At 34.4% G+C, this 22,635-nt stretch overlaps 2 protein-coding genes across 6 annotated transcripts; both read left to right on the forward strand.

Annotated features, from left to right (window-relative positions):
* On the forward strand, positions 1 to 8,530 carry LOC147068532 (glutathione S-transferase-like). 5 transcript variants are annotated; one of them, XM_085952778.1, is made up of 6 exons: positions 1 to 4,385; positions 4,447 to 4,526; positions 6,331 to 6,487; positions 7,180 to 7,347; positions 7,681 to 7,823; positions 8,207 to 8,530. In XM_085952778.1, exons 3-6 carry the CDS (start codon positions 6,352 to 6,354, stop codon positions 8,372 to 8,374), a joined length of 615 nt encoding a protein of 204 aa, XP_085808904.1. In that variant the 5' UTR covers positions 1 to 4,385; positions 4,447 to 4,526; positions 6,331 to 6,351; the 3' UTR covers positions 8,375 to 8,530. The 5 variants fall into 5 exon arrangements, with proteins under 5 accessions (XP_085808904.1, XP_085808902.1, XP_085808903.1 ...); XM_085952776.1 differs by having other exon boundaries at positions 1 to 1,230; positions 1,317 to 4,526; XM_085952777.1 differs by having other exon boundaries at positions 1 to 536; positions 1,083 to 4,526.
* Positions 8,531 to 12,674: 4,144 nt separating this feature from the next.
* ScpX (Sterol carrier protein X-related thiolase) lies at positions 12,675 to 21,084 on the forward strand. The gene is made up of 2 exons (XM_085952211.1): positions 12,675 to 13,985; positions 19,177 to 21,084. Exons 1-2 carry the CDS (start codon positions 12,879 to 12,881, stop codon positions 19,675 to 19,677), a joined length of 1,608 nt encoding a protein of 535 aa, XP_085808337.1. The 5' UTR covers positions 12,675 to 12,878; the 3' UTR covers positions 19,678 to 21,084.
* Positions 21,085 to 22,635: the final 1,551 nt, after the last annotated feature.

The raw sequence follows: 22,635 nt of genomic DNA on the forward strand, positions 1-22,635 counted from the left end.
GTCACTCCCCCTTCAGAAGTTTGGTAAAACGGTGAGTCTTTAAAATATAATATTCATGTAATGTTGATAGCTTATTAAAGAAACACTTACTACTGTAATTACCAATATAATACCTGACTACCTAATACAATTCGAAAGACTGATTGCTTTGGTTTGTCAAAATTTAATACCTAGGTACTAATAATTCAGGAAGTACAACTAATTCGGAAATGTTTCCCTTTTAAAATTAACATAATGAATATCTTGACTCTTGAGATTTTATCGCATAATATTGCAATGGTATTCTGTTTTTTATAAACAGCGTTACAATAGTTCGATACATGACTTTTTCAAATGTCCTTGAACCTCGCCAATTAAATTTAATGTCGGGCATAAATTAAATTATTATCTTCATGTTGGTAGTTCTAGTTGGTACGAACATTCGACCGATCAACTGTTGCGGGTTGTATTTTAATACCAGTTTTTTTTGTTGTTCGAAACATTAAAAATGCCCTTGTCATTGTTGATTATCTACCATACTTCAATAAATTTAGAATGTTACATATTATTATTATTATCTCAAAACTTTTTGTTTTATCTTATAGTTAGGTAGATATTTCTTTATTTAGGATTGTTTGTATTAATTATGTAAGTTTTCAATTATTTTATTATTGCAGTAGGTAGATACCTACTGAAATACATAATATGGATAATATTATTATCCATTAAAAAAAAGTATAATCCTTCTACCTACACATTTGATTATATGGTAACACCCACTTCAACATCTGGTTTTCATTATTTTTTAATTAAATTACCATCTGTTATATTATGACTGCAATCTTTGAAACTAGAGAACCCGCCAAAGTTTTTAATAGCATCATAAAATCCAAGCGGGTAGGACAGACAATATTATTTGAGGAATGATTTAGCATGCCGGGCGCATATGTCCAGCACTGTCACTGTTAAGACACGAGATTGGGCAGGACAAATGATACATGACTCTATCTGAGTTATATTAAATCTATGATAAAATCGCAGCTAAAATATGATGGTTCTAGATATTCTAGAATAAATTAAGATGCTGAAGTAGATAGCAACAGTTTTAGGTACACTGAGGCCCTGACAGGCTTGAAGACACCTTATACCTCACCAATAAATTATCATTGAATGAATTAAATTACCAAATACATCAATAGTTATATCAACAGCACATCTATTCTATACACAAGACTGCTATCGGCAGCTATCGTGGGTAGTTTTTCATATGTTTGTATCAAAGTATTATAATTGTTACAATAAGTTGGTCATCAAAACTGTCTTATCTCGCTCTAAAGTTTAGCATAGCCAAGAGTGATGCTGTTAAAACATACCGTAAAACCCCCTTACTTCGCCAAGTGTCCCTAACTTCACCTAAATCAATTAAACACCAGAAACTCATGTTTTTACTATCGCACCATTTTAAGCCACTAAGGCGATTTTAAAGATAATATTAGTCCTGTCACCACAAAATTTTCAAACCGCCATTATTTTCGCCGTGTTTGTGTTAGTACCGTTTTTTCGAGTCCGGTTTGAAGAGATTTTTTCGGAATACCTCTGAACTTTTGCTTATTTCTACGACTCTTGTAGAGGTAGGTTCTTCATATTTTTTATATAATATAGTGATATAGTCTGCTTGCCAAATGTAACGAGAGATTTCCGATATTTATAATAAAACATCAATTTTTTGAGTATGCAATGTCAGGCTATGTTTTGTGAACTACATGTTCCTACACTTCTCATGACTTGAGGGTTGTCAAAAAAAATGCTTTTTTTTTTAAATAGATGTGTTTTTTTTTTTATTTTTATGGTTTTTAGACTAAAAACTATTCATCACTTTGATTCACCAGTTAACAATTTTTCTCATATTTCCTTTATTAAAAATTTACTATCTAAATCAATACATAAAAATGAAACTGTCATTGAAGTAATTCCTATCTTCGCCAACGTAGATATTTCTTTAAAATATGTCAAATTGTCTCTAGCATAAGACCTAAATTTGCTTAACGTCATTTTTTCATAGATTTCGTGAGTATCCATAGACAATAATTTCGTACTGGACCTACTAAAACACATTGGGCGAAGTTAGGGAATCGTGCCGTAACTTCGTCTATATAAAAAATAGTGATTTATTGTATTATTTAGTATGAAAAGGGTGTTACTTCAATATAAATAAAAATAAACACTATCATTGTGCATTACATAAGGTCTATAAAACTTCATATTGGTGGATATTTTGGTGGCAAAACGACTTTCTGTTAAAAAACCGGGCGAAGTTAGGTAGCACTTATTGTAACAATTACAACTAACTTATTGTAATTGTTACAATAAGTGCTAATACTTCGATACAAAAATTTGAAAAACTACCCTCAATAGCTGCCGATAGCAGTCTTGTGTGTAGAATAAATAGATGCGCAGGATGACTTCACACTTCGTTTTATGCTTTGATTGATATATTTCTTTGACTACTATTTTATTTATCTGAATTATCCCGCAATTGACTCTTCGCGGTCAGTTTCCAGATAGAAATGTAAAGAAAAAAACATGCAACTTTTTGGGGTAACGACAAGCATACATTTCATTACTAGATACTAACAGACATTGCAGGACATCCTTATTTTTGTGCCCTTTGAGCGATGCCTCATTAACCCCTGGCGATTTCCACATCTTGCCACGACGCATCCCGTGGGCTTTCTAACAAATGTACATCATCACATCAGAAATATCTCATCCATTCAAAATACACAGCCCCGAGTGCTAGATGTTACGACAGTCGGCTGCAATCCTAAGCATTGAATATTTCCAGAATGTGTGACTTAGAATCATTCACATAGAAGACTATTTCGCAACCCTGCCTTCATTGATTTGTTTGTGAAATACTCTATCCTTGAACTAGAATGACACTTAATTTAATTGAAACGCACAAGTCAAGTCCATGACATTGACGATTGTATATATTTTGGATAGTTAGTATCGGCACGCTGTGGATCCTAATTCAATAGACCAATTTAAAGAATGCTCGCGTTGAGTTGAGAATGAGACAAAACGAAAATATTCTGCCGAGTTCTTAGTTAGTCAGATACGTAATATGAAAGATGGAAGAAGAGAACTAAAAAGATACTATATTGCATGGGAGACAGCGCTCAAAATGGAATTTATAAACCGGAGCGGTCAATAATTTTCCGAAAATATTGAAAAAAAAATGTTATTTATCTACCGTGCTTATCGTATTCAACTGTCAGAAAGAGTATGACGTAATGTAAACTCACAAACTAGAAGCAATTTATAATTTTCCACGAAACTGCAATGATCTCAAAGATTTCACGAACCGGAGCTTCATTCTCATCCACTCCGATTCATTTCAACCTCGGATGGGAGAACATCACTATTTACTTAAAAGCAAACCTCCATGGAATCAAATTTTAGTACACCCCATTAGCATTAATTATCCTGCCTATTCTATCACTTGACTCCGAAATATCAATAAAAGTGATAAATATATATTTTGTCATATTCAGACAGTTAATTATCCCGGAAAGTTAACTGTCAGGCGTGATGTTTTCTCTAACACAGCAGCTGTCAAATGTCGTTGAATAGCACAGTTAACATGTCTTACTTGTTTCTAATCGGATGCATTGGGAATCAAGCAAGACGTGTTAACTATGCTAACAATTATTGTAGATAACTAACTGCCTTGTTTATGGTGTGTTATTTTGGAGCAATGAATCAATGGAAACGTGTTACCCTATAAATTATTGGAATTGCTTGTAATTACAGTAGGTTAGGTCTTACCTTTCACCCTTGACTGTCCTATAAAACAAAGATGTTTCAAAAAATAATATGATAAAAAAAGAAGACAAAAACAATAACATAATTTTAAATTTTAGTTGCCATGAATAATTGAAGTATTTCAGTTAACGTTTAAATAACATCCAATCATATCATTGTTACATAATGAGTTCTGTAATTATATAATTTTATCATCTTATCAGTGTGCCTCCACAAAAAAATGTAATAATCATTGTTTGTCTCTTGAAAAATAACTCAGAGTACATGCAGTACCATGTTATAATATGTTATCAAGGGGGATAAGCTTATAAAAAACACTTGTGTAAATAATTGTCCACCGATTGTTGAAACATTAATTTTCTTATCTAGAGTAATATTTACCATGTTGCATAATAATATCATTATGTCACCTGTCTATTTCATGGAGAATTAAGAGCTTTGTGTACTTTATTATAAAACTATATACGGTTTTTCAGCTGACAAATTCACATTACTCTCGGCTCATTACTTTTAATGACATCCATGTATTCTCAGTGAGACTCAGCGTTGCCAACTTGACGTTTTTCTTGCCAGATCTAGCATTTTCGAATAGGCGTCTAGCTTGCAAAATTCGAATCTAGCGTATGGCTTTAAATCTAGCATTTTTTGACACCGCAAATAGATTAAAATTTTTCATAATAAAGTTAGAATGTTATACCGATTTGCTTGAAAATCAACATGTTGGTCTTTTATATACCTACCTTATATCTTACTAAAAAAACAAGTACCGAGTGGTAGTGCCACCTGTTGGCATTACTATCAATACGTTCAATGTGTTCAATGCACAGACAGAGAGTATATACCTCTGTGCTGTGCATACCTTTGGAAAACAGAAAGAGAGAGAGAGAGTATGTGTGTGCGTCAGTGTGTGTGCTATGCCATGTTGCAGTCCGTTGCAGACAGATATAATTATGACTTGTTTTATTAGCTGTAAAATATTAAATTCTTTTTTAATCTCTGTTTTTGTAAAACTATGTCATTAATAATAAATTATGACATTTTTTTAAAAATACTAATTTCTAGACATTTTTTCAATTTTAAAAAAATCAGGCTTTTTTCTGAGACGTAGCTTATTTTCTAACCTTATCTGGCATATTTTTGTGATTGACAGTTGGCAAAACTGGTGAGACTTTTCTCAAGGTAACGGAGCTGGAGTGCTACCCTTTTGCTCCCGTATTCCAAAGGAAGTGAAAGTGTAAAGCTGGCATAATAATTCGAATCCTAATTAAATTCAGTTTGCCATTGATTATTTTTTACCAGTATTTATAATCAAGGTTCTTTGCTTTCACAATTATCACAATGTGGAATATTAGTTGGCTTAGCTGGGTCGCATAATATATTATAAACCCGACACCGCAATGTGCAGTGGCGAAGGGTGGAGGTAGGCTGTTAAGATCTGACATAAATAGTGCACATTAAACTTGGTTAGTCATACGTATTTTTTTTCATTGAACTAAGACTACAATTTACTGATGGTGCTGGTTAGTTTTCAAAAATCAAGTAAACCCTGTCTAAACCAAATCATAATAGTTTTGGTATACTTTGGGCGATCCGACAAAATTATCCACACTTTTTCAATCATACTTATTCGTTTTAGTTGAGTTAGGAATACATATTATACACGTTGTTGGTTAATTTGTTTGAATTCACTAACCCTAGCCTAAACCAAACAATAATAGATAAAAAATATTATTCTATCTATAAAATATCCACAATAATATATGATTTAATGGCAAATTTTAGATATTTTACAGATAGACGAGTATTTTTTGACTATTATTTATTATGGCTTGGTTTTCGCAGGGTTTAATTGAATTTTAAAAACTAACCAACACCTTCTGTCAATTGTAGCCTGAGTTCAGTGAAAACTAATACGTATGACTGACAAAGTTTAGTGCGTATTATTTAGGGCGGATCATAACAGCCTACCTTCACCCTTCGCCACTGGCAATGTGTCAACTTAATTTATATGATTTAGTTGGCCTTCACAAAACACAAAAAAATCTGTGCATGCTTAAGTAAATTGGTAATGACACAACATGTTTGTCACTTCTCATCTGGATAGACAAGATAAAAGAATATTTCCTTTGCTTTGGTTTATGATTTTTAAGAACTAACAAGCATCATCCGAAATTTGTATTCTTAGTTCAATGAAGACAATAATAAGTATGACTGTCAAAGTTTAGTGTACACTATTTATGTCGGATCTCCACAGTTTACCTCCACCCTTCGCCACTGCACAACACAGTAATGGAGGATGATCATAATAATATCTATTTCGTCCAAAAGGTTTATAAACCCCCATAAATGCACCCAGTGTATCTGCTAACCTCATTTGACCACCAAGTCACTGTAAATTCACCGGATGACATTTAGCCAGATTGAGTTGAGATGTTTTGGCACCATGAAATAAACTTTCTAAGACTAAGAAATCAATGTTGGCATCATTTATCAAATATATATGTTTGTTTTTGTTTATTCTAGGTCTAAATCTCAAGACAAGCAATGGCTCCTAAATACAGATTGTCATATTTCCCCATCAAAGCTCTTGCTGAACCTATTCGCTTGCTGCTTTCTTATGGCAACATAGATTTTGAAGACAGGCGCATTCCCAGCGAGGAATGGCCCAAACACAAAGAATGTAAGTACATACCTTACTATTTATGTTTTGAATTAATTTTAATTGAAAATGTTTAAAAAAAACCTTCCTTCATCGAGATGGAGTCATTGAAATTGAAGCTGAAAAAGGAGTACTAAGGCTAATGGGTGAAAAGTCATTTCACATTGCAGGCTCATTTGTTGTAAAGTTTACACTATTGTGCATTGAGATTTATTTTTGAGAATCACACGGACATAAAAATACCTTAGCAAGTAACCAAAACAAAAGCAACAATAGAAAGACACCGTTTGCATTTTATTCACAATGTATTCAGTATTGCCAACAGTATTGTCCCTGTATAATTCTAAATAACCAATTATTCAAGAATACTCAAAATATTCTAAAATCGCTATCAACGAGTTAGGCTCTCTCTTCTTAATGTAAACTCTTTAGTTTTAAATGTAATTGTGGATAATACCACCGACAATGTCATTCCTTCAAGAATTAACAGTGAAAAACTCTTACTTTAAACTTAAATTTGGTACCTAATTGAATTTTCTATTGTCTTTCATAAGTTTTTTTTTTTTTTTTATTCATCACTGACTTGGACTGCAATTGCAAATTTATCCAATAATTGTTAATATGTTGTTTTGAAATCAGATGTAAAATTAAATTTAAAAGTTTTCTATCTACAGCATTGATGTTCATATAAACCAACAATATATTTTTTCTAGCTATGCCTATGGGTCAGATGCCTGTTCTTGAGATTGACGGCAAAGTTCTGCATCAGAGTCTGGCCATCGGCCGATACTTGGCCAAACAGGTTGGCATTGCTGGCAACAACGATCTCGAAGCCCTCGAAATTGATATCATGGTTGACACCATCAACGATTTCAGACAAAGTGAGAACATTAATTCTGTATTATTTATAACAAAGTTGTCTTTCCAAAAAATTATCTCATTTAAACGTTGCCGATCAATAAAACTATTGGACTATAATGTCTGTTGCTCCTTTCAAAGATTATTATTGAGTTGAATAAACCAATTTCTTTAATCTGGAGATAGAATAAAAACTAAACGTAATTTTACTGTATAAACCACTAACACAAACATGTGTTTACTTGATGAATGAATACCGACAAGTTTCAATCAAGGAATGAAATGATTTTCCCTACAAATTATTTGACAGGAGATATTGGACAAATTTATAATGTTCACTTTTAACAATGTTACAGAGGTTGGAGCTGTTCACTACGAGGCAAATGAAGAAGTGAAGAAAACAAAAATGGCCGTCATACAAGCCGAAGTTATTCCATTTTACTTAAAGAAGTTTGACGGCTTTGTTGCAGCTAACAATGGCTATTTCGCCCTCGGAAAGGTATAATATAGAAATCATTTATCATAATTCATAAATAATAAGTACCCAGTCGCATTCATTTTCGTTGATTAATATTTGTAATAATTATTCTGTATACAAATGTAAATAATGTAAAAAATTATGTTTGGCAAGCACAAGAGTGTATAGTCGGCCATAAAAAACGAGTGTGTATACACGTACTTCACACTCATACTAGCCACTGTTGATTGTTTTAAATAATTTTATATATTGTACCATACATTTCCATCTCTTGGAATCATAATGATATACTTACTAAATACAAGTCTTTGTGATATACTTTTAATAAATTTCCAGAAAAAATGCATCTAATACTAACCTAAGTATTTCTTTTGTATAAAACATTCATGTTTTTTTGTTTTCAGTTGACACTCGCCGACTTCTTCTTTGTTGGAATCTCTGATTATTTGAATTTCATCTGCCAGCAAGACATCACTGCAAACCATCCTAATCTGAAGGCACTGAAGGAGAAATTCCTTGCCATTCCTGCCATTGTAGAATGGTACAAAAAAGCTCCCAAAACTGATTTTTAAAATTGTGCCAAATCATGATTACGTGCCTTAAGAGTTTCTGAGAAACTTTAATTTTGAAAAATATAATACATGTTGATTTACATTCTGTTTTTCTATAAAAAAAAGAAAACAATTTATAAAAGGTTTTAACAGCAATAAAAAAAAATATCTCACAAACATGACATTTTTTCAATTATTATACAAGCGGTCCTTGAGTTTTAAATGTATGAAATTATAGCAATATAAAAAACATCAGAAAGTGTACGTCAAAATATTTAGGACAATGAGGAAATAATTTCATTTTTAGCTTCTCCAGTGAATTAAATATTATGTAACGAATACTTCAATTTAAATTTGAAAGTTGAAATTCCATGTTTTTTAATATATTTCCACAATTGAAAATATTGTAGACCGGGAGAGTTATAGCTTTTTATTTAGGGGTCACCAATTTGTAGTTGTTTGGTTATTGCAATAATGGAGTCGGAATTAATCGGGACTGTCCTGATTGATGTTTATTGATTGAATTCTGTGACTTGACTAATTTTACAATGTTAACTCAGTGAGTCTTTTCTGCAGTGAGCTGTGTTATCAACTGCGAGTTTTAGTTATCTTGTTTATCGATAGATAAAGTCATACGATTGGCCGAATGAAGCAAAAGATTTACCGCTTTCAGAATGCTTAATAATCATAAAAAGTTGAGTCCTTAATTTGTTTTTGTCCGTTACAAAACACAACACATTGGCAAGCGTCCTAACATTAGTCTATGATCCTAATGCACGATTATTGACAAAATCTAAATTTTACGAAAGTAGAATGTCTGAAAGTAGAGAACCACCTGTACACTGTTTCTCTCCCATTTATTCATTATTAATTTTGCTTCATTACTTTCTGTCCTTGTATTTAGCTTACCATCACTTACCTTCTGATGTCTGTCTAAAACCCCATGTCATAGAGTAAGAGGCCATCCATGGACTGAAACCGTATGCGGTTTAGATCCGTGTACCATAACTGAACTTATGATTTTTGTTCATGAAAATATATATTCACTAAATGTGTAAGTGTATGGTATAAACGGATACGATCAGATGCTTATAATATACTTTGTGGAAATATATTTCCATGACCAGAAAAGATACGCTTAATATAGCACACCGTTCGAAACCGCATACGGATTCAGTCCATGGATGGCCTATAAACTACTCCAGCCGATACACATAATAATATATTAGGTCTGCTCAGTGACGTCCCTAAGTAAAGTGCTGCCTTTAAACAGACTTGGAATTACCCTTTCATTTTAAGTTACAAATTGTCTGCAAATTTGATTACTATACCTGCTTACATACCAGCTACTAAATATTAGAGTATTTCCATGAAACCTACTCAAACACCGGTGGCTTTAGGTACGTGGAGGTCTGTGTCATTGACAGGTTTGGAAGCACCCTTGTAAAAATGTATGATAATACGCCATTACAATAATTATTATGCTGTGAGGATTTTCATTCTTCGATAATTTTTCCAACTAGGATGTCTATTTCATAGAAAACCGCCACAACTCTCAATAGTTGTAATATTTGTATTCGTTCCTCCATTCGCTGTCCCCTGTGCAATACATAACCTGCCCACTCCCATGAGACGTCACTGGTTCTATTTGCGAATGAATATGGTAGTATTCACTTTTTTCTCCAACTTTGAACTGGTGCCACCACTACCAGGGATATATTGAAAGAAACTATCAATACCGGTATTATATAGTGTTGAATGATTTTGACTGCAAGAACTTTTTGCGGTTCAGTTTGCAACTATCAGTACATATTCATTGTATTGTATGTAATTCATTCACTTATTTCATATTTAGGATGTTTCAGTATCTAATCAGAAATGTTACAATTAATATTTTGATTCAGGTAAAATTGATGGCTTTTGAATCATTTTTTAACCAGTCGTAGAAAATTCAAATTGGGAAACAAAGATTGGCAGTCACAGATAATAATATGTGGAAGTGAAGTAGTCGTCATAGATATATTGGACAGAAATAGATTAATAGAAACACCCGCTAGTTATGTAAATAAATGCGGCCCCCAAAATGTTTTTGGTGATTAATTTGATTCTCGTGGAGAGAAGATAGCTCATCAATGCTCTAGTCTAGTGTAACCGATTTAATTGGCTGAATCATTCGAAATTCTAAAACAAACTGGTTGAGCATTTTGCAAGTGGACTGTATTATTGGAAGGTGATGCTGGGAATTCCGGATATAGGGGAAGGGGGTGATGAACAAAAATATGAGGCACTGACTATTATGATGATTTGAGGGCTGGCGCGCACTATAGTGGGTCATACACTCACGCACTAGTTTGTTTTGGGTCACCCTGTTCGCAGCACTTGTTACACAGTTTATGGATGATTCATGAGGGTGAATGAAAGATGATGACCTGTATGATTGATTGATCAGACACCCTGTGCTGGTAACACAGCCTGAATCAAGGTTCTATTTCAATATACCTATTTAAAAAAAAAAAAGGGTTATTTTTGCTAAAAAATTCGTGGTCTCACTTGCCGCCATACAAAACCTCCCGGCACTTAATGGTCAAAAGATAAACTTCCCATATAGGTAACATAAAAATATCTATGGTTTGAAATCATTTTCATTTATATCCAAAGAGATTGGACGACACCCTCAAATCTTTGTTTATATTGAATCTAGCTCCAATACTGTAATTCCCGTCCCACATAGTACAGGATATTTTCATAGAATTTGGACTATAAATAAAAGGAGACTTTTAATATTTTATTTCTATTATGACATTTGAAATTATAGCAAACGCATGGAGCATGGTTAAGTTGGTGAACTCCACAAATATTATCATAGCTCAGTTGGTATTCCGATTTTATGACACAATAGTTGCCATTTTTTTATATTCATTGCAAAGAGACCAACCTCTTTAGTTTATTGTGATTACTTCAAAGAGATTGGACTCCTTCCTTTGGATTACTTATTCAACTGCAGTTATAAACGTTGGGTTTTAGGGCTTGCGCAGACAGAGAGCGGTCGGAGTTCTGCGTTCAACCGACCATTGACCGCTAGCGTTCAGGGACAGCAGACAGGTGGCGGTCAACAATAAGCGTTCCATTTGTTTACAAACGTTGTAGTGACACAGGCGCTGCATAATGCGAGACCGCTATATTCCGACTGCGAGTGGAAGTGAGAAAGCACCGCTGTTGCGTACTCACTCCCCCGTGTGGTTTCGCTCTATGTTGTGTGACTGCTCAAAATCCTATGACGGGACTGGACGGCAGGTACGGCGTTCTTTGTAATTCCGGGAATAGAACTCTAGAACGCTAGCGTTCCAATTGACCGGCGCGGTCTGACCGCCGGCTGTGTACCCATACAGTATGAAGTCCATACAGTACAAAGAACGCGGAACGCAGACCGCCTGACCGCTCTCTGTCTGCGCAAGCCCTTATACCACGTTTACAGGATTTTACAATTAATATTTAGGACGCTGAAGACGCACCTGGCGCGTAATGACCAGGCGGCCGATCGATGTAATTAACGTGCATTTTAAAGGTGGTAATTAAAAAATCATTATCTAGTCAGCAGCGAATGAGTTAAATTATAATGCCGAAGCATGCTAATCTATTTAGGGATCGAAATGGACCAGAGCGTAGTTGCGGTTCGTTAAATCCCAGAGATTATCGCTCCGTCGCGTGGAAAATTATTTTGACCGTCTGAGCTTGTTTGGTCATATTCACAAAATCAAACACTTATTTTTTATAAAATTAGATAAATATGTTCATTTTTTTCGGAAATCGCTACGGTTCGCAAAATTTTCCATTTCGAGCGCTGAATCTATTCATCGTGACCGATTGTCGTTTTACACACCCTAAAAATTGGCATTTAGATGTCATAACAATAGTGTGAAGCTCTCTCCAAATTAACCTGCAATGCGAAGTCACTTTTATTACTTACTTTTTTATTTCATAGAAGGTTTTTTTTAAAGTCTGAAGTCTTTTTTGTAAACTTAATAATAATTTTAAAAACGTTCTATCACCCGCTATTACAGTTATTGCGATGCGAGTGTTGGCAGTATTATTATATTCCCACAAGCCTAAATTTATTAAGACGTTTTCAAATTTTATAATGTTATATCACTTAAATATGATATATCACTTGTAGAAAACGATTTTTTAGTTTTATTTGCACATTTTTTTGTTCACTCTACAATTTATTTATAATAATATTACGAAGTATCAATCATCTCAGAAAAGTTGATTGCTTGCAACATTCATTATTTTGATTACGTTGGTAGAAATGTCAAAACTCAAAACATCAGCAGTATTTTCCTTGAGATGGTGGGGTCGTTCACTTGAAAATTATTGTTCTATCGGTATTATTCCGGGTTAAAGTCCACTTAATTACTTGTTTCCAGTTTGCGCAATTAATTTGTTAATTCAGTTTGTGAAGTCGAACTCCGTTGTTCATTGACAGTATTGAATACTCTAAGACTATTTAATAATAATTTTAACCATGGCCAATAAAAAGGTTTACGTAGTCGGAGTAGGAATGACGAAATTTGAGAAACCTGGTAAAAGAGAGAATTTTGATTATCCCGAAATGGCTAAAGAGGCTGTAACCAAAGCTTTAAACGACGCTAACATTCCTTACAGCGCGGTGAAGCAGGCTTGCGTTGGCTACGTTTACGGAGATTCGACCTGTGGACAGCGCAGCCTTTATGAGGTGGGAATGACAGGTATACCTATTTACAACGTAAATAATAACTGCGCAACCGGTTCTTCTGCTCTAATTCTGGCGAAACAGTTAATAGAATCCGGCAACGACTGTATACTGGCCCTCGGGTTTGAAAAAATGGAGCGCGGTTCTCTGTCGTCGAAATACATGGACCGGACGAACCCGCTGGATAAACATGTAGAGAAGATGATTGACGTGTCGGGTATTGACGGGTCGCCCATCGCCGCACAGCTTTTCGGCAATGCGGGCATCGAGCACATGAAGAAATATGGAACGCAACCGTCTCACTTTGCCAAAATAGCAATGAAAAATCATAAACATTCTGTCAATAATCCTTACTCCCAGTTTAGAGATGAATATACCCTCCAGCAAATAATGGACTCGCCCAAAGTCTTCGGCCCGCTTACAAAACTGCAATGTTGCCCTACCAGCGACGGAGCTGCAGCTGTTATATTAGCTAATGAAGAATTTGTTTTAAAGCACGGTTTAAAGTCCCGCGCGGTTGAGATTTTGGGTATGGTAATGGCCACCGATCCTTCGTCGTCCCTTTCCGACAGCAACATAAAAGTGGTGGGCTTCGACATGACTTCAATGGCTGCAAAGAAGTTATTCGATAAAACTGGTCTCAGACCCGAACAAGTCGATGTGGTGGAATTACACGATTGTTTTTCTGCTAACGAGCTTATAACTTATGAAGCATTGGGCCTGTGCCCGGTAGGAAAAGCCGGCGCTTTCATCGATGCCGGCGACAACACGTATGGTGGGAAATTCGTAGTAAACCCAAGCGGAGGGCTGATATCCAAGGGGCATCCATTAGGAGCGACAGGCTTGGCTCAGTGTTCTGAAATAGTTTGGCAGCTGAGAGGAGAAGCTGAAAAGAGACAGGTATGGCTGCAAATCATTACACTACAATCTACATGTTTTTTAAGCTAAGATTTCTATCTTTTTTATCTCTATTTTATATTTTTATTAACCAGCAAGTCAGTGCCACATTTGACACTCAAAATACTTTCAATATTAGCTGAAAGACTAAATGAGACCAGCGCATCTATTCTATACACAAGGCTGCTTTCGGCGGCTATTAAGGGTAGTTTATCATATTAATTGTTACTATAAGTTAAACACCCACGATGGCCTCGCGGCTTAAGCGTTGGTCTTTGGCGTCGTGGGTCCCAGGTTCGAATCCTGGGTCTGGCAAGTACACATATTGTTACACCTACTAGGTTGAGCAAATGGCTGGCATCCATTTCTCGTAAAAAAACAAAATCTGTTAATACAAACCTTCACTATGTGGAGGCCCATATGATCCTATTAGGATCGGATATGGTCAGAAAAATAAGTTAACTGTCTCAACTGCCAAAAAGAGCCATGATTTAACAACACCTCTTGCCTGTGTTAACTTTTAGAGCGAGATGGACAGTTAAGACGGCTAACTTATTGTAACAATTATAATACCTCAATACATAACTATGATAAACTACCCTCGATAGCTACCGATAGCAGCCGCGTGTATAGAATAGATGCGCAGAGTGAGGTCATCATATCGATCCTGGTATCGTATTGGAAAAAAACTATCGATACTTTTTAAATGCGACAAAAATATGAAAAACATAATCACTATGTTATGTAAATATATTACAGGCAGTCCTCGACTTACGTACATAATTAGTTCCTAAAAATGTAAAATTGTTGAATGTATGAAAGTAGAGCAATAGCAATATAAAAGGGGAGGGGAGCAACTGCATGCTACAGTTTTTACATTATCGACAAAAATCTAAATTTTAAGAGATATACGAAATAGCGAATTGTACAAAAGTCATGGACTGCCTGTAGTCATACAGGTGATTATTTAATATTACAATGTTATAAAATAACATTGGTCTAATCCAGGCATGCTCAACTTCAAAAAGGCTGTGGTCTACTACCCATTATCAAAATTGGCGGTGATCTGCAGTACCACACTCTGCTATTGTCATTCTTCAACTTGACTCATTCACTGCGGACCAGTTAATTAATAATTAATTATCACATTTAAATAACATGCTAATTATATATAATGCTGACACAGCAGCCGTGTCGTCAGCACTGTATGAGTTAACACTTATCTTTCACCATCAGAAAAATATACTCAATTTTCCATTCGTCATAAGAATATGTTTCTTTTGGGCACTTATTGTATTCATTATTTAAACTACAGGCGGACCTCGACTTACGAACGCTCGACTTTCGCACAATTCGCTATTTCGCACATTTCAAAAAAAATCGTTTTTTTAAAACGTCGCGTTGGCCGTGGGGTTAAGATATCCCCTTCTCGCTCGCTCACAAGCAAGTGCATTTCTTGCGTCACTTGCATCCTGCTCGCACTCGTCACTTTGCTTGTGAGCTAGCTAGGATAGGTTTTGTCTTGCGCAGGAGCGCGTGCGGGCGTGTTATGTTGTGCGTTTTGCTAATTTTATTCATTTGAAATATTTCACCCTAAAGATTTATAAACAAGAGTGAGAAACAGAAAAACTGCAGTGTTGATACGAACAAAGAGAAATCAAGGACTTATAAACTTCACACGACGTTCTGATTGCGGTGAATCTTTTTCTTCAATCGGACGTTCGTATGATACAAACAGGTCTACTACGATATGTTCAATTTTGAAAAATAAAAATAAAATTAAGGAATACGTTCAAAATTGTGGAAATATATCTTTAAAGGTTGTTTCCAAAAGACACGGCATAGTTATGGATGAAATGGAAAAATATTTGTCATCATGGATCGACGACCAACATCAAAAAGATGTCCCTCTGAATATTTCAATTATTCAAGCGAAGGCTCTTAGTTTGCACAAAGATTGGAAGGCTAGATTAAAAGAAGATTCTAACACGATTTTTTAAGTAAGTAACGATTGGTTTATATTAAATTCACTGGAGAATCGGCTGATTTTCGCGGAGAATTTATTTCCTCATTATCCAAAATTATTGAAGATGTAGAATATTCTTCTAGTCAAATATTTAATGTAGATGACACAGGTTTATTTTGGAAAAAAATGCCTAGTCGTACATTCTTATCTAAGGAAGAATCAGTTGCCCCTTGGCATAAACCTTCTAAAAACCGATTGACATTGCTTCTTGGTGGAGACTTGGCTTGTGATTTAAAATTGATGCCAATGTTAATTTATCAACCAGAAAATCCCAGGGCATTGAAAGGGAAGGATAAAGAATTGCTTCCAGTAATCAAATAAAGATAAAAAAAACTGGGTTTACTGCGTTAATATTAAAAGATTGGTTCACTTTACATTTCGTGCCAGCAGTTAAGCAATATTGTAAAGTTAATAATTTACCATTTAAAATAAGAAAAAGAAGAGTGGCAAACAGTTAACTCTTGATAACTTTTTAAGGGAAACATCCGCAAACCCCACTTAAACATGTCTCTTAAACATCTCATATTTACTTGATAAATACATATTTCAAAATACACACAATTTAATTTTTTTTTACTTCCCTCTACTTTCGAACATTCAACATTCGCACACCTTTTCAGGAACCAATTATGTGCGAAAGTCGAGGTCCTCCTGTATTTTACTGTGCGACAGTAAGTAATAGGAACTACGCCTCAGTTTAAAGCGCAGGGGTTCACATATTTTCCTTCTTTCACTCCTTCGGCAAACCTTCAGTGATGCAATGCAAATTAAGTGATATGACAAGTTAATTGATATTACTGGACGAAACCAGTCCTGATTGTTATTAAACTATATTGGATCTCTCTTATTGGTCGTTCCCTCATGGTTGAGGATTGTGACCACCTTGAATTTCAGTCTTCTGAGTGACCGAGACTCTCCACCCCTCGTCGTCTTATTTCTCTCAGGGCAGAGTGAAAGCTGCCCCCAGTAAGTTCGTTCACTTGGTCGCTCCAGCATGCCGATGCTATTCCTCCGCTTCGCCTTACCTAATGGCTATCAAAAATCACCAATCTTAGGATATCCGGTCCGCGCTGAACAATATGTTCAAAAACCTGCAGAATGCGTTTCAGACAGATTATTAAGAGCCATTCCTTTCCCCAGAGTCTCTGGATGATTGACTGGTTTGTTCTGTGCTCTTTCTAAGAAATACGAAGCATTCGGCACCGACACCACATTTTGAAAGCATCAATTGACTTCCGCTACCTTGCCCTCAAGGTCTGTGACTCACCGTACAAAAATATAGAGTAGAACAAAACAATTTACTCGCGGTATTTTCATCTCAATAGGTTGCCCTCAGGGTCAGGGTCCATGTCTCGCACTGTAGAAAAATATGGAATATAAAATAACAAATTTATGTGCAATATTTTCATCTCAAAGTCTAATTTGATGTTACTGTTTTAAATGAATATTTACATTAAAATAAACATACATTTCTTTGACAATTTCTGCCACTGGCGAGGAAACTGACCGATATATGTCACATTTTTTCTACAATATAATTGTTTTAATTTTCGATTAGTCAAGTCTGATATTAATAATTAATGAGTTAATTAAAGAAAACCCAACAAAAATTATGGTTAACTCGTTTTTCTACTTCACTTCCTTCATTTTTTAAAATTGTCAAATAAATTTAGATAATAAATCGGCATTTGCAGCGTACGTCCTTTGGACACAATGTGTATTTAGTCGTGTACAATGTTATTATCGAATACAACCTATTTTGACAAAATGAGGGTTACAGCCTTTTCCTTTCTATACTCATAATTGTGTTTATCTGTAAACAACTACATTCTCCAATTGAATAAAAAACAAAACACAGTACTTACATATTATATGACCCGATGTTACAAAGCCGCAGTTAATTCGTTTTTCTTATAAGGTCTATAATACTTTATAGAACTTGTTTTAATGACTTCATGCATTCTGTCGGTAACTATTGTATAGATCGCTAACTTCAACGTAATAAAATTTAATAAACACTGACAATGCAACTGTTATATTTTTATGTTAGTGATTACATTGGTATATAAAAAATTTAAATATTTTTTTCAATAGCATTTCAATTTTAAATTTTTTTCCTCGTGATATCTGCGATAAAATAATATAAGTAAATAAAAGCCCAAGTAAATTTAAAAACCAAATAATTTTATAAACATCTTTAAGACATGGTGGTGTATATCGTCGGTGTTTTGTAAAAAGGGCGAATCAACCATTTTGGCGAAATCGACATTTTAATGAAAATACAATATTTACCCCACTAGCTTTGTTGTGTAAAAACGGCGAATTTTTACCTCTACAGGAAAGTACTTAAAAACGATAATCGACTAAAATTAAATTAATTAAAATTACGAAATAAAAAGCAAATGTGATATATTAGGCCTTTTAAAATATTATATAATAATACCTATTATAATGACAGTATTCTTTCTAAGCTTTATTATAAACTTGTTAGATATTTATAATCATCTACAGGTAAAAAACAAATAAATGTCAAAAGTTAAAAATCCTCCTCTTGTAAAGTAGCATTTTGGTTAATTCGCCCTTTTTACAAAACACCGACGATACATAAACTCCATTTAAAGTGTTAATGTCACCGCTAACATTATTGTTTTGCAAAGGAGCCAACTTTCTTGTATTAAATGACCCATTTATACTTCAATATAATTTGAAATATATAGAATAATTTACATTTAATGTTTTTGTATTGTATTGTTAAGTTGTATTCTTCAAATAATGCCTTTATCTTAAGTTGTATACAGTTTATGGAGCTGCTCCCACAAATCACACCTCATACTAACATTTCTCAATACAAAATGGCGGAATTGACTCTCTTTACATATAATGCAATTCACGGATGGAGTTAGGCTCTTTCTTGTGCGGCCTATTTCATGGATTGTTAATGACATTTTTGGAGTTAATACTCTTGTAATATAAAGAGTAGAAATTTAATGTAGGATACTATTACTTAGAATGAAAAAGTATTTTTTGCCCAAAAGTGGAGGAGGCCCTCTGTGTATTAAGCCGTCGATATTTTAAACCACACCACATTTGCTCCCATAAAGAGTAGTTCTGAGCAGCTAGTATTCCATTGAAGCGCAACGACTCAATTGTACATTTTATCAATTTCAGGTTCCCGGTGCCAAATTAGGTCTTCAGCACAATCTGGGTCTGGGAGGCGCCGTCGTGGTCGCGCTCTACAAAAAGGGCTTCACACCCGCCATCGCGAGGAGACAGGCCGTGGCCGCTTCCCCGGAAGGTTTCCAAGCCTACAAGTACATGCTCATATTAGAGCAGGCCATGCAAGAAGACAAGGACAACTTGATAGAAAAGGTCAGAGGAATATACGGGTTCAAAGTGAGAAACGGTCCCGGCGGTTCCGAAGGCTACTGGGTGATCAACGCGAAAGTCGGCAAGGGGAAAGTCACCTACAACGGAACGGAGAAACCGGACGTCACGTTCATTGTCAGCGATGAAGACGTGGTCGAGCTGATTTCCGGCAAACTCAATCCGCAGAAGGCCTTCTTCCAGGGGAAGATCAAAGTCCAGGGCAACATGGGGCTGGCCATGAAGCTCACCGATCTGCAGAAGTCCGCCGCTAGCCGCATCGAAGAACTGCGCTCTAAACTTTAAATCGTGTCCGCCCTATTTACGGTTCCAATTATGAAATTATAAATCTTAAGAGGTTCGGGTAATTATTCTTAAAAGTTAAATATACTTTTGTTTTAAGACGGGTACGGCGGGACCAATGCACCACACCGTCAAGTGATGAAAATGTGATGCGATCAAATTATTCAAAACATAGGACCTAAAATAATATACTGACGTTCTTCTTTAGTAAACAGTAATCACTGAACAAATTAACATTGACTAGGTACAGGTACCTTGAAATATATCAATGATTTATATACAGTCAATGGCGAAGGGCGGCAGTGGGCTGTGTAGATCTGACATGAATAATAAACACTAATCTTCGTCAGACCTATTTTTTTGTTTTCATTGAACAAAAAATACAAATTGCAGATGGTGTTAGTGTTAGATAAAACCCATAAATAGATAAAAGTTAAAAAGTAATCTATCTATAGAAGAATATTTTTCATTTATTATGGTTTTATTAAATTTTGAAAACTAATTTAATTCAACGAAAACAAATAAGTATGACTGACAAAGTTTAGTGTGCAGTATTTATGTCGGATCTCCACAACTCAACCCCGACCTTACGCCGCTGAATACAACAGACATACAATTAAGTATTCAGACCTAACAGTGATGAGATAAACTTATGATTATTAAACTACAAGAAAATGTATTGTTAACAGCTCTCGTCCTAGGCTCCAGATAATGAAAGACTTTGGAATAGAAGAAAGGAATACATGACCATATAATATTATATCAATAACATTCACTGAGTTATTAGCACAAGGAGTAATAATTTATTGTATTATAGTAGAAAGAATTCATGGATCATTCCAAATATTTATAACTCATTTATTCATGAACAATATTATTTTTAAATCTTTAATTCAATCAGCATTATCTATATTGTTTCATGTATTGAAGTCACTACATAAAATTGAAACGACTTACATCATATTGTATGATTTCAATGTGATATAAAAAGATTAGTGAGGATTCCATTGTTTTATTATTGTACAATTGTCAAGATAATCCATCGTTTAATGTGTAATTTGGCACATTCTGTTTTCGGCATAAAAATATGAATTCAATTAATAATAACTAAATTTATGAAATAGATCAATCACTCCTTTTATTACTTTTATATATTATCTTTGTAATCAATCACTTATCATTTTCCCACATTATGATGTTATCAAATTGCTACATACCTATTATATTGTGTACTAAATGAATCTGCGTAAACCCTAATGTAAATATAATAACATAAAACTCGGTATGATGGTATTTAATGGTGACAGTATATGGATAAGGTTAATTGTTTTTAATATTTTTATACAATTTATTATTGTAATCCAAATGTTTTTTTCTGTTATAGTTGATTAAAAAATTTATACAACTTGTTTCTTTAATTATTTTTTTAACCCTATTGATCAACAAATACAATTTCACAGGAAGGAGCGAGGCATTGGGTCTCAATAAGACAAACATTTAGTTAATCAATAGTCCGCTGAACTATAGCTATTCATTCAGTTTCTTAACCAATTGGAGACGGTGAATTTTTCAGGATCACTACCATAAAAAGTCCATGAGTAAATGATAAAAGAAAGATAATATACTAAAAATATAAAACTCTTCAAGATATTAAGAAGATGGAGGGCCATATATGTTTTACTGTCCATTATTTTGACAAATTTAAATAATAGATTTTATAAATCAAATAATTCTTAAAAAAAATACAACGGTCTGTATATAAATAACTAACATCATAAAATGATAGCTAGAGTCTGTATTCTATAAGTCGTTTGCGGACGGAAAGCATTGTGCCATCACGTTCGACTGTTGCAAGTTTTCAATGGGAGGGAATGCAGTGCTGAATGCTGAACGGGGGGGAAACCGCACGCCAGCTTGTAGAAGACAGACTAGACATCTATTATTAAGTAATTTCAACTCTAAAAAAATCAAAATATGATTAAAATTGTTTGTTTACCATGTCCTGCATATTATAACATCAGCGCCGATTGGGTCCAATGGATTAATGACTATAATTAAGTAGCTTCACTATTGGATTTCCTTAGTGATTATATTGTGTTGTCATATTGACCTTTTTACTTGTCATAGCGAAGGCAAGACAAATCAAGAATTGAAACTGTTTAAAGCTACATAGAGGCAAATCGATGGGATTATGTGGACAAACACATTCACTGATAACTGTCCATTGTGAGATTAAATATATATGAAATTGAACATTTTTTTAATAAAGTAACACCGCCTTGTTCCCTTGCTCTTCGAATGAGGTCGATTCCTTCAATATTTCGATAATATCATCATAAATCATTACTTGACTATAAGACGTCAAATCAATTTATTTTTGGGAATAAAAATGTCTTTAACCTTATGGTATCGCAGGTCTTGTGGGTTCGAATCCCGGGTCTGGCAAAAATTCACATGTTTTTCAATGTGTGTTTAGACCCCGAGTGTGAACCTAATAGGTTGAGCAAGTGATAACATCCATTTTTCATAAAAACCAAAAAAAATCTTAAAAAACCTCTACTAAATATAACCACAGTAGAACCTGAATTATTCAACACAAGTTAGTTTTCTAAAACGTTTTTTGCAATTTAAATGTTTGTTATCGATATGCCATCGAAAAGAAAACGTGTTGTACAAACTATCAATATAATCAATGGTTTGATAAGAGGTGACTCAAGACGTTTTTTGTCTAATAAATTGGTGTCAGCACCTCAATGATCTGAGATATAAAAAAAAACAAGTGAAGAAATTAGTTTTCGAATTGTATAATGTCTGAGGATGGCAGCTTAAAGCGGAAAGTTATGAAATAATCACGAAATGAAGAAGTCGAAGAGTGTATTTTGATGTAGTTCATTCAAAAGCAATCATCTCTGGACAGCCTATATATGGTCCATTATTATGTGAAAAAGTGTGGGTTGAGGA

The sequence above is a fragment of the Rhyacophila brunnea genome, unplaced genomic scaffold (assembly GCF_057557595.1).
Source record: "Rhyacophila brunnea isolate RB1 unplaced genomic scaffold, BYU_Rbru_1.0 scaffold_3, whole genome shotgun sequence".
NCBI lineage: Eukaryota > Metazoa > Arthropoda > Insecta > Trichoptera > Rhyacophilidae > Rhyacophila > Rhyacophila brunnea.